This window comes from Lepisosteus oculatus, chromosome 8 (assembly GCF_040954835.1).
Source record: "Lepisosteus oculatus isolate fLepOcu1 chromosome 8, fLepOcu1.hap2, whole genome shotgun sequence".
Classification (NCBI taxonomy): Eukaryota; Metazoa; Chordata; class Actinopteri; order Semionotiformes; family Lepisosteidae; genus Lepisosteus; species Lepisosteus oculatus.
The window spans coordinates 39,055,261-39,068,132 of NC_090703.1; the positions used below are offsets into that span (position 1 = coordinate 39,055,261).

General features: G+C 37.8%; 1 protein-coding gene across 5 annotated transcripts in view; it reads left to right on the forward strand.

The window, feature by feature from the left end:
* The window catches only part of dock11 (dedicator of cytokinesis 11), a 141,834-nt gene extending 129,895 nt beyond the window's left edge, over positions 1-11,939 (forward strand). For all 5 annotated transcript variants that reach the window (XM_069193447.1, XM_069193448.1, XM_069193450.1 and 2 more), the window contains one exon: positions 6,173-11,939. In XM_069193447.1, coding sequence (XP_069049548.1) covers positions 6,173-6,298 — 126 coding nt within the window. In that variant the 3' untranslated portion in view covers positions 6,299-11,939. The remainder of the gene's footprint in view (positions 1-6,172) is intronic.
* Positions 11,940-12,872: the final 933 nt, after the last annotated feature.

The following is a 12,872-nucleotide window of genomic DNA, read 5'->3' on the forward strand; positions in this document are numbered from 1 at the left end:
AGCATACAGTAGGTGCACAATTCTGATTAAAAAAAATTGCCATTTAATTTCACTGCTGTTTCTAAAATGTAAATAAGGACATGAACTATGAACAGAGCAAAGCTTCCTGGTGATAAGGAATGACTGATAAGATTAAATAAAGGTCACTTGTTCTTTCAAGTACTTTCTGAATGTGCATATACAGTACAGTATGAAGTGTTTCTACAGTAAAGCCTGGGGCTTAAAGAATATACCATATATTTCACCTAATCGAGTATGTTTTTTAAGTTGTTATAGGTTTCAGTTTTGCTTTGAATTGCATCAGACATATTCCTGGAATGATTGTTCTACAGGCCATTGACAGTGTCAGGCATTAAGAGGGCTTTGCATAATTCTCCTGTCCTAGCTAATGTGTTTCACTGCAGCTTTTTTTCACTTCCAGTACATTTTCCAGTACTTGATTCATTTATAGTTTCATACTATTGGCCGGTTTTCCAGTTAACTGAATTAGTGTACTGTAATCATCATTATCACATCAGTGACAAAAGGAATTGTTCAGCAACCAGATTCCCTCTGACCTGAATCTCTGTGGATTGCTTGCCATTAATAGTACTTTAATTACAGCTGAATTTTTTAAACAAGTCCAGTTGCACAATGTGTGCCAAAGGAAAAAAATGATGATGATAAAAATTCAAATAAAGTCAAACTTACATTGTTTTTAAACTATCCCATGACAGAACATTTCAGTTTACACGCCCATGCTTTTTGCCTAGAGGCAGCTTATTGAAAAAAATGTGTTTTTTTGTCTCAAACATAAAAAAAAAATTTGCAAGGTTTTAAAAAACTTAGTTTGTCAATGTCAACATAATTTGTCTTTATGGTTAAGCCCTTTCAGCAGATGTAATACTAGTCAATTTATGTAAGAAGCCTCCGAAATGAGAAGGATTAGGTGAAATAGGCGAAGATTGCACAAATGAGGTTGATTAAATAGTAACATGAGTTCCACTTTTTTAAAATACTTTAGAATTGCATCAGTTTGCTAAGGACTCTGGAAAGCACATCTTAAACGGTTGCAATAAAATAGATTTAAAGATGGTGTATGGAAAAAAAAACAGGTTTTCCACCCATGGCCATTGTAATTGCAAAAAGAAGGAGATATCACCTGTATCAACAGAGAAAATTGTAGAATTAAAAAGTATTTCATAGTATTTCACTAATCTCTTCTTACAATGATTTACAGTAGGCACAGGTTCTAGGTGATCTAAAACTTGGCTAGTATATCCTCTTAAACAGAAATGCCTGTTGCTGTGGTGGTAAAACTTTATCCACTCTACATTATTTTGCCTCTGGGTTTTTGCAAACTGTGGCAGCAACTGCTGGCATCCACCAGGCTGCAACAATCAGCTGCCCTTGATTGAATTGTTGCTTTTATTCCTGGACACAAATTCTTGTTTTTCCCTCAAAGCAGGTCTGACCTACTAGCAATGCAAATATATTTCCGGTTTCTACAACATTTAGAGAAACTGATTTTGTATGTGTGCGGCATAGTCCTCCTGCTCATTCTGAACATTTGTAAAGAAATAGGAAACATGCCTTATGAACATCTTAGTCAAGTAGCCCTGCTAAATTCATGACTCGTTCATAAAGAGCAGCCTCATTATTAACCAGATGAGGGAAGAAACATGTGGAATTCTAAGCTCCATAGTTTTTTTTTCTGCTATCATCCTTGTCATGGCTTAGTGCCAGGTTATGTGGGTGTGTGTGTAGCGGAGCTAGTTCGGATATGGTGACGCCATCGCCCTCCCTGCGCATAGCAGGGACCTCAGCTGCCTGGGCTGAGGGAGGTCTCCTTTAACTCATGTGGCTGGTTCCCTGTTGCGTTACGCCGGAGACCCGGGTTTGCGCCCCCGGTGTTGCAGGACGAAACGGGCGGGGTGCAGTGGCGGAGGGCACGAGCCCGCGCGGAACCGCAACGGTCCTGATGAGGCAGACTGAGATGTTGTCCCATAAGTGGAAATGGAGTGGTGTGGAGGATGATACATCAGGCTAATTGCAAATCACCTACCACATTTTTTTTCAGAAAGCTGTTGCTAAGCTCGCAACATGCTTCACAGATATTTAAATAAGTGGATTGTGATTCTTCTCATTACCATATTTCCTCTTAGTACAAAGGACAGTGTTTATTTTGCACATTATACTGCAATTTGCAGTTGTGCTGCTATGTCTGCACTGCAACAGGCCTCTCTTAGCTCTGCTAGGTCAAAGATTACCAGCCCCAAGCTACAGCGTAGCTTTTTAACATAGCGCATAGTGAGGAAGGTGCTGTATCCATGGAAACAATGCTACTGAAAAGAAGGACTAAGACTACACATTTCTCCAAATTGTCTTTTGTTTTTAGACCTACTTAGGAAAATAGCAACATCAGAAAAAAAAAACTTCTCTTGCTCCATCTTGTCAAACCCTGGATTTGTTTACAAAAACCAAAAGTTTAGTAAAAACATCTTGCTATAAAGGGCATTTTATCAGCTTGGCAATATTTCAGTTTGCATGTCTGTCACTGTGGATGTATACTTTAACTTGGAATGCAAACGAAAACAAAATGTTATCCTGAAAATTGCTGACTTTATCTGCTGAGCAGGCCACCAGGAGGAGAGGAGACACTCTTGTATTTGTCTCTTCCATGAGATGAAATCTGCAGCATTCACAGGTTGCAGCATGCCTTGCTTCTAGAACGAAGGTGTTGATGCAGGGGTGTGTCAGGATTGTGTGGGAGGTGTCAGGGGAAAGTTTCAGCAGTATTCTTTGGTGTCACAAGAATAGTTCACCAATTCTAAGAATGTGACCATTGGAGTTAGTTATGGAATTAGAAGGAAGTATTTAGAGAGACTGTGAAAAGATTTGTTAGGTCTGCTCCTGAATAAGACTGTCAAAACATTCTGTTTTATAGGAAGCTAACACAGAGCTGGCAGCCTAGATACAAAACACTTGAAGAAGAGCGGATAACACATTGTAAACCATTCTTTTCCTCTTTTGGGGTTCAATCCAAAACGTAGGCTGAAGGTTTGCAATTGGTGGCTGTTAATATCAGTTTTTTTTATTATTAAATATCAATTTAGAAAAGAATATTAAAGAATTAAAAACTAGTTTAAGGCATTTTAAGATTCCACTACATTGAGAATTCCATGTAGTTCTTTTAATAAATAGCAGAGAAATAAGGAATATGTCTTTCAAGTGGAGCAGGGTTATTGGATGTATAATAGTGTGTAAAACAACTAGAACAAGTACTAATTGTGCATAAAATACCTGTATCAGGTCCCTTCTCAGACTTCTACGTTCAACACTAAAAAGGTTCCCTGAAAGAACTGACCCTTTTTAGTTTAGATCAGAGAAAACTGTGACGGGACCTGATACAACTACAGTATTACAAATCCTCAAAGGCATTGACAACATCAGTCCAATTCATTCTGATGTCTGCTGAATGGACACTGAAATGGGAAAAAGTCAAGTGGAAACTAATTGGAAGCGCATTTAAAGGGTGCTTCTTTAATAATAATAATAATAATAATAATAATAATAATTGCTTACACTTATATAGCGCTTTACAGGTAATGGGGACTCCCCTCCACCACCACCAAGGTGCAGCATCCACCTGGATGATGCAACGGCAGCCATACTGCGCCAGAACGCTCACCACACATCAGCTCTCAGTGGGGAGGAGAGCAGAATAATGAAGCCAATTCATAGATGGGGATTATTAGGAGGCCATGATTGGTAAGGGCCAATGGGAAATTTGGCCAGGATGCAGGGGTTACACCCCTACTCTTTTCGACAAACACCACAGAGTCAGGACCTCGGTTTTACGTCTCATCCGAAGGACAGCACCTGTTTACAGTATAGTGTCCCCGTCACTATACCGGGGCATTAGGACCCACACAGACTGCAGGGTGAGTGCAGGAACTGACCAGGCTCACACCTGCTTAGCTTCAGTGGGCTGCCAGCTGTGAGATGCAGGGTCCTACCCAGTCCTGTGGTTAAAGGGGATACTTTAGATTCCTACAAGAAACACTTAAATGAGACTCTTGGATCAATAAGGTACTACTGTAGCTATACTATACTACTAACAGATAGGCTGAGTGGTGCCCTCTTGTTTGTAACCTTAAAATAAATTTTAAAATCTTGATTATTTAAATGTCTGAGACATTTATATGTTTAGGTATTGTTACAATTCTTATTTCCTTTGTTTCTTGACTGTCAATGACCCTTAATCATTAATCCAGAATTCAATTAACCATGGTAACCAGAGGATTCCTTTGATTAGTATGTCTCAGTCCTAGTACAACTCAGTAAACTCTTCTTTCTTTGAAGCTTTAAAGAGAACTGCAAATGTTGACACTAGCTATTGTAGAGTCCATATTTCACCTACCCCACCTGTAGTGGTATAGCCATTGTAAGGAGCATATGAAGTCTGTTACTCTCCTTAAGCTAGTGTCACACTACACAATTTTTACTAGGATTTTCAGTCGTAGGCTTCATCTACATCATCGTAAGAAAATCACAGCGAGTTGCAGAGTCGCAGTTCGCGCCAGTTACCGTCAGTTGTGCATTTTGACACTCCCAGTAACTCAGTCATAGCGCTTAACAGCCCCTGCGACTCACTGTGACTAGCTACAATAAAATCAAACTGGTTTGATTTTCTTGTAGCGAGTCGCAAGTTGTGGGGGGGGGGGCTCTTGTGCCTGCGACAGTCAACAGCCAATGAGCACTCAACCAGAAGTACAATGCGTACAATGCAGCTGCAAGGAAAGAAGGAAAGCAAGAGTTTTGGACGGTGCAAATGGACGAGAGGCTCGTCAAACTTTGGAGCCAGCAGAGTTGTCTGTTCGGTGTTTCTTGTTTGTCGTTTCGTATTGCTATTTGTTGTTTGTTTACTTTCGTGCGGTGCTCCTCCTCTTATTCCGGTGTGCTCCACGTTGATTGGCTGCCAAAGTGAGGCGACCTCGCGGTACTTTCGCAGCGCAGTACAAGATTTGGAACCGTGATGAAAAGTTTTGAGGGAATCGTAATTAATCACCCCCTGCGATTCCTAGTTGTATAATTTGACACCCTCTAGGACAGAAAAGGCAACAAGATTCAGCAACTCCAGTCGTTAAATTTGACATGCTCCCTGGCTAGAAGTCGTGTCTAGTCATGTAGTGTGACGCCGGCTTAGTTATAGCACGGATTTGCGTGGAAATATGACGACACATGAGTTTTCGATCTTCCTGGTGAAACAGAACTTCTTCCAGGTGAATTTCCTTTTTTGAGTGTTTTAAGTTATTAAAAAGCTCCGAAGCAAAAGTTTGAAGGAGGTTACCGCTGACAATGCTGTATCTTTATTATAGTTATGATCTTATAAAGTCAAGATCGAGGCAGTAATTAATGTACTGTAATTAAAGCCAGAAGCAATAACCAGGAAAAATTCCACCAAAATGGACTTTCCTGTGCATGTTAATTGAGGTTATAGAACCTGTGTCTCCTTGTTGGAAACTGAAACGCTGTGACCTGAGGAAACTGGAGGCCTTCAAACCTAGCATGCTGTTTGAGTTTATCTGGCATGTAAATCCTCAATAGTGAAAATAATTTTAAATTGAAGTTACTCAAACAGGTGTAGCACAGAAATGCATCGACAGGTCTTGGGCCCTGGATCTCATTGTGGGTTAGGGCACTTTCTGTGGCATTTTTTATGTTCTTCCCTTTTTCATGGGAGTACACACGTCCCAGAGGCAGGCTGGCTAGGTTCATTGATGCATCTAAATTGTCCCGGTGTGTGTATTGTATATGCAAGTAACCTGCGAGTTACTGGCGCATCCTGCTTTGTTCTGACCTTTACTAGGAAGTCACTTTCTGGCAATGGACACATTGTGCTGAGACCACATTATACTTCCTACCTGAATCATACTGTATTACTGGCATTGCGGAGCACTTCACATTGTAAAAGAGAGCAGGTAAGGTGCTTGCTTCAGGAATCTGTACTAACCTTTTCCTTTTTCTGTTTTTCTTCTCTGACAACATGCTGCCCTGCTTCACTGCAGTTATAAGGAAAACCTGGGTAATATTTCCAAACAAGTTACTGTACTTTTTGAAGCAAATGCTAAATGCGCAACTGTCTCTGCCACTTTTTTGACATTTTTTCAATTTGACTTTTCTCTTTTAGATTTTCCAGGAGGACATGATGCACTCTTTGCTTCAGAACTCCATGCATGTTTTCCGAGCGATCAGTGGCACGTCGTCCGACCTAGGATATGGATCACCATGCCACTCCTTTCCACCGACCATGTAAATCCTTCCTTTGGGAACAGTGAGAGCCTGGGAAAAGAAATGCATTATTTATATATAAACTTTCATTCAGTGTGTATATAAATGAGACCCAGAACTTTTTCTACTGTATGCAACTGCCCTTTCCTTACAAACACAAGAAGATAGGACAGGATTAGATAGGATGTTTGATCAAGGTAAAAAACAGATAGAATCCCAATTAAAATGAATCATTTTTTGACTTCTGTCCTAAAGCCAGTTTTCTCAGTGGAGGTCAGTTCTCAGTATTACATTTTTTATCTTACTGGCTCATCTTACTGGATGTAAAAAAAATGCCATAGTTCACAGATGTTCTTTTTGCAGATAAAGATTGGAAGCCTGTAATAAAAGTTTGCCAACAAAATCATCCTGAGTTTTTGAGAGCAGATCGGAAATGTCTCAAGAGTTCAGTGTAAAGCAACAAAGTCTTAACTGTACTGTAGATGCACCACATATCAGTCCAAGGAAAATTAAATTAAGGACCTGTTAACTTCAGTATATGAAAGGTACAACTGATACATCTTGCCAACTTACCTATAACTGTTAAGGTGCCCTTCAAATCTTTTTTATAATAAATAAATTATTGGATTAATTATTGCAGTTCATTAAAAAGCATCACTATATATACTGTATATCTCTATATGATGAAGATTTGTTATGACTTTTATGGAGATTCTGACTCAATAAAAATGAATAAGATGAGTTTTTGTTGATAGAATCACGTGTAAAAAAAACTGGCACCTCTTGTCCTTTCTTACAAAAACACATATGACCTGTCAAACCAGATTTTAACTTTTACTTGACACTCTTTCCCACTTTTGGGTTTAGATAGTAAGAAGATAATTCTATACAGGTCAACTTCACTATTAGAGAGGATACATTGCCTACGTCACTGTGTCTTATTTAAAGTGCAACAGTTGTATTAATAGCATTCCTCACCACTATAGTTTGTAATACAAAACTCTTCAATATTTGTCAGCAATAGCTACCTTTTGGCATACAGTATATTTGACCAAAGTGCTTCATCTGTTTAAATTACTGTTTAATTAGATTTTACAGTAAATCAATCTTGTACTCAAGAGCTGGGTTTGTGAGCAGAAATGACCATCTGTTTTGTTTTAGATCAATAACTGGGAGAAAATAAACAGAGTAAACAAATCTTTCATCGTGGTCTTAAAGCAGAGAAAAATATAAATTTTCATTTTAAATGTTTATTCCAATATGCAAAAGAGAGGATAAAATGCACAAAGAATGCATTAATTTACATTGCAATATAAAGTGCACATGAATCCGTTTTGTTGGTTTATCAACATGGGGGCGAAAGAAAAAATGAATGTACTTCAAATTGGTTTTAAAATTAAATGGTTTTATTACAATTTACTATTCATCTGATGAGTCACTTTGAAATTTAACCATGTCATACCTAAATGAATCTGTCTTCTGGATCCTTAAAAACACATTGACTAATTTTATTGGTAATACATATAGGCACTAATTTTCTAACCCTGGACAGCTTATTGTTAATTTAGATTTGCAGTTTTAGGACTATTGCCAGTCAGGGTGTAGTTTCATTGTTAGTGTCTTAGAGAACTGGGTGAAGTATTAACAGCTGTGCATTGAAAAGAAAAAAAGTTTCTGCAGCGGAGTGGAAATTGCCTCACTCTTGAGCCCGTTAACCACATCCTTCAGCATTGTGGGGAAGGGCATCGGCTATAAGTCTTGGTTTCTCTGCTGTGCCAGATGTGTTTGTAACCAGTTTTAAAGAAGAGTGACCTTTGCGCTGATTACTGGAATATTCAGGGACATGTTCCTCAAACAAAACCACAACAAAAATGGTCTTTAAATCAAATATATCTAATGCTCTTTCTACTTATGTTAATGCTTACAGGCCCAAATTCTTTTCTTAATAGTTATAGGCTTCATTCAATGATAGAAAAACAGGCAGGCAGTACCACATTCAAATATAGCCGGAGCACAGAAGAATTTAGGGATAGCCTCACAGTTCAGTAAATTTCAGGAGATGTAAACTGTCATGTATTGTTGACAGCAGAACCCATTTAAGAACTGCCCACATACCTATACCATACAAATGTACAGTACATAGATAAGTACACAGAGGGTGCTGTTTAGAACTTGGCAATGATGGGCAGCTCCAAGACAGAGGTGTCCAGATCTGCAGAGTACCTGCTCTTACTCTTCCTGTAGATCCCCATCTCTGAAACCCATTATTTCAGTGGGTTACCTGCGTATGCTTGGACAGTGCCTCACCCTGTCAACCCTGTGTCAGAGTAAAGTTTCTCACTGGCATTAGAGATTCACCAAAAACATTTGCCAATAATGACTCTGCCAGTCCATCTGATTAGACTGTTTCAAAAAAAAATTCAACCCTTTTTAAATAAATACTATAGTTACTAACGTGAGACTTGGATATTAAAAATTCAGATAAGCTTACCATATGCTAACAGCTGTCCAAACAGAGCTCAAGGTAGTTACTATACTTGCCTGTTTAAATTTTAAATCTTTCAGCCTGTGAACTCCATAAATTGTCCAGGATCCAGTCACAAAATCCAATCTCAGTACTAAAGGAAAGGTCTGTCTTTGCCAAATCACTTCTGCATTGTGATACGTTTTCCAGTATCCTACTTTCATTATATTTGTCATAAGCCACCTATATAAATAAGATTGGGTACATTTTATAAAAACATTCATCACAAAATCATTTCCTGAAAGAGCAACAAAAAAGGGCTGTTTAACTTTAAGAGTTTAATAGATGTAGGTATTGCACAAAAATAAGGTACTGATGAACAGATCTAATTCAAATATGTTACCTAGTTACTAATAAAAAAAAGGCAAGAAGTAATTGTCATTGCTGTTTCCACTAAAGAAAAAATAACAGTTGATAAAATGTTAGGCTCTCCACCAAAAAAACACATACTTCCCTAATATTTCAGATACAGTACTGTATACTGTATTAAGCAATTAACTGGGGCTCAAATAAGAAAATTCTGTTTTAGTGCTTTTTATTTTTTAGACAAAGTGATTGGCCAAAGGTACCTCATTGATCCACTTTTCCACACCCATTTTCAGTAGACGCAGTTTGTAGATGCTCAGCAAAAAAGATGACTTCCTAATTAAAATTAAACATAGCTCTGTAAAAATATGCATTTAATAAGACATCAAACGGTTCAGATCAGTCCTTGGTTTGTGGTGGAAAGGGGTTCTTATTATTATATACTGTTTGACTATGCCTTAAAACAAATTTCCCCAAAGGGAATAATAAAGCTTAAACCTTGAACTGAAATTGTTTTGTAGAGAGAGAAAAACACTGCTTGTTAGATACACACAGCCAAGGCATAGGTCAACACCACAGAATGTTACCACTTTGTAATTGACTAGAGCTCTGTACTCTTAACACAGCAACACACGTCACTACAAGCAAACATACCTAACATGGAGACAACCCAGGCTGCACAAAGTCAGAGCTGGAACTCAGCCCTGGGGTACTCTTAAAACAGCAACAATAGAGAGAAAAAAAAGTGTTCAACTTTGTGTTAACACTTATGTATTCATACTCTAAAAAGACACAAAAGATTTTGTGAAGAGTAATAATAAATTTCTACTCTGTGTTTCAGATGCTTTGTTATTATTGGAATATTTCTGCTAAAAATAAAGCTTAGGAAAGATAAAGACACCATTTCGCTGGGCTGGGGCTACTGAGACTTACACTAAAACCAGTGTTTGTTTGCTTTATTTCTGTCCAAATAGGGGTAGTGACTGAATCTGTATAAAATAAAATAAATCAGGGTTTTACTGACATCATTGTATAATACCATAGTCTTTTCCGATTATGGATTTAATTCTAAGTTCTTGAACACAACCCTTGATCAAAAAAAAAGTGAATTTTTCATTACTTAAACTGCAGAGGTTTCAATATACCTATAAAATGTTATGGTTTAAATCACCTAGAAAACTGAATGAGGCTTGAATGGATTGTTTAGAGATTTTTGTGTTTTAAAAAAATGAACCTACTGTGGAAAATCAGTAAGCTTTTGTTGACAGGAACAAATCGCAAAATTCACAAAACTTACCTGCATGTGTCAGATGAAGTTACTTGGTAAAAGGGATATACGTCTCCAGTGCTTTCACTTAACCTACAGGGAAGCAGTTATCAGCAAGGGCACTGATGACATTTTGAGGGCATCTGAATCAAACATCTTCCTCTTTTTGCATCCCATGTCTTGTTTCAAAGAGCATGCTGTCCCATGTTCTGCACATGTTTCGCAAGATGGCAGGATCTTTTTTTGTTTCTGTTTGGTGTTAGCCTTCATTTGCTTGATTAGAAACATTTAATGGCTGGAAAAAGGGTTCATAGCAAGTAGCTTTTTAGTCTGTCATAATGTTTAAATCACCAGCCTAAAACGGCTGTTAAAACACGTGAATTATATCCAGATAAGACAGTAATTCATTTGAGATCATTTGAGAATGGACCTATTTGCATTTCAATTGAATTGCACACAAGAGAAAATGTGTTTTTCTTTTCATTCTCTTACACCAATGAAATATAGAATCAAATGAGAAATGATTCCCTTTGGTAGCACAGGACACAACAGAAGCTTCTGACTTCCAGGACTTCCACTGTAATCAACATCTGGTCTGAATCATTGAGAGCCCCAGGTGGAACAACAACTTAACCTGATCTGCAATAAAACCATTGTACAGTCCCGGTCCTGGAAGGTCTCAGTGCCTGCACGTGTTTCATTTCACCTCTGGTCTTACTGACCTAATAGAGCTTTAAGCATTGATTTACACATTAGAGGTCTTCAGCTGTTAATCATTGAAAGACACCTAGGAAATCTTCTGTTCCTCAAGGACTAAAGCCGTTCATTTTTGGTGCAGAACAGAGATGTCCATTCTTCAGTCTGTTTGGGGATTTTCATTCCAATTGTTTACAACATCAGTTAGCTCATTGTTGGTTTAAATTGGACTAATTTAACAACATAAGGCTCTTCGGGTGCTGATACTTTCCAGAGTCCAAGAAAACGTGCAGATACACCAAGTTGGCCAGACCAGGACTGGACATCCCCTATTGTAGAGGGTCATTTGTAGAACATACAGGGTGGCATTGAACACTGAAGACCACTGGCTTTTGTATTAAGGAGTTCTTGTACAAATCTGACATGCATCAAAAATACATCTACAATTTGATCACTGTAAGTTAGGATGTAAGAAGTTCTGTTTTAATTATTGTGCTGCCTTTCCTCCCAGTCTCGTTTGCCCAGGTGGAATGAATGCTTGCGGTTTTCTGCTGTTATACAGTAATAAAAAATTAAATGTACTGCACTGAGGAAAGACATATGCAGATTTATATGACATAATATAAAGATTATGCTGTAAAGAATTTTAAGTCGTCCTATTTATAATGTATAATGAGTCTTTTTAGGAATATCTTTCTGTTGCCATATTTGAGTCGAACTTAATGTGTTTATTTTGGGTCCTAGGAAGTGTATTTTGTTTGACATCTATGTCTTGTAAATGAGTAAACGTATAATGTGCTTGTAGGTAATTCATTTTTTGAAGTCTGTTTTTTTTACAGTTTGTTAAAAAAATAAAGTTGCATTTTTGGAAAACATTTCTCTTTCTGTTTGTCTGAGCTACTGTGAGGCCAATTATGTTCCATGTAAAATGGTAATCCACTTTATTGATAGATTCCTTCTACGGGGATAACTTTTCAAAACTGGGCATACTAATTGCAGCAGTAATTGTAATTAATGTATTCTAGTTTTCCAAAAAAAACTCAACTATCCTTAATATCAGAATATCATTGATTGCATTTTAAATGCAGAAATAATTGTAATTAATGTCTTTCAGAGTTCTACAACAGCAATTTCGTTATATCTCAGTCTTTATGATTAAATCTCAACTAAGAGATATACTCAAGATGCATCCAAAGTGATCTGGCTGTTAGTGTTCAGTAACAGTAAACTCATATAGCCTTGATAATGTTCTTATTGCTCTCTTCACAATATCACAATATCACAAGGAGGGGGACATGCAAAATTATTGGAGACTGGTCATTGAGACTTTAGCTTCTTTCAAAATTTGATCTGAATCTTTTTTAGCTTTGTATAGTATTTTGTATAAAATAGCCTAACACTTCGCAGCTGTACATACAGTATAGTGATTTGGCATTATGGAGGTGTAGTGTTTAGCACTGCTGCCTCACAGATCTGGTATACCTCACAGTTTGTATGCTCTACCCTTGCTCATGTAGTTATTCTCTGAGCGCTTTGGTTTTTTCCCCACATTTACAGACATGCTGGTTAGATTAAATGGGGTCCCTAAACTGTGTGTGATACCACAGCCAAAAAAAAAAAACAAGGCCATGGCTCTCAAAATACGGTGAATTGAATAGGTACTATTCAAGTAGGTAGCTCAAGTAGGTAGCTGCGTCAGCATGCATAGGCAGCAAAGGTTTATTCCATGCTGAAAAGAGAAGAAAAGAAACACAATGTTTTGGCTGTGGAGTTGTCCTCGGGCGCCACACCTGAAGAGGGCTCCGC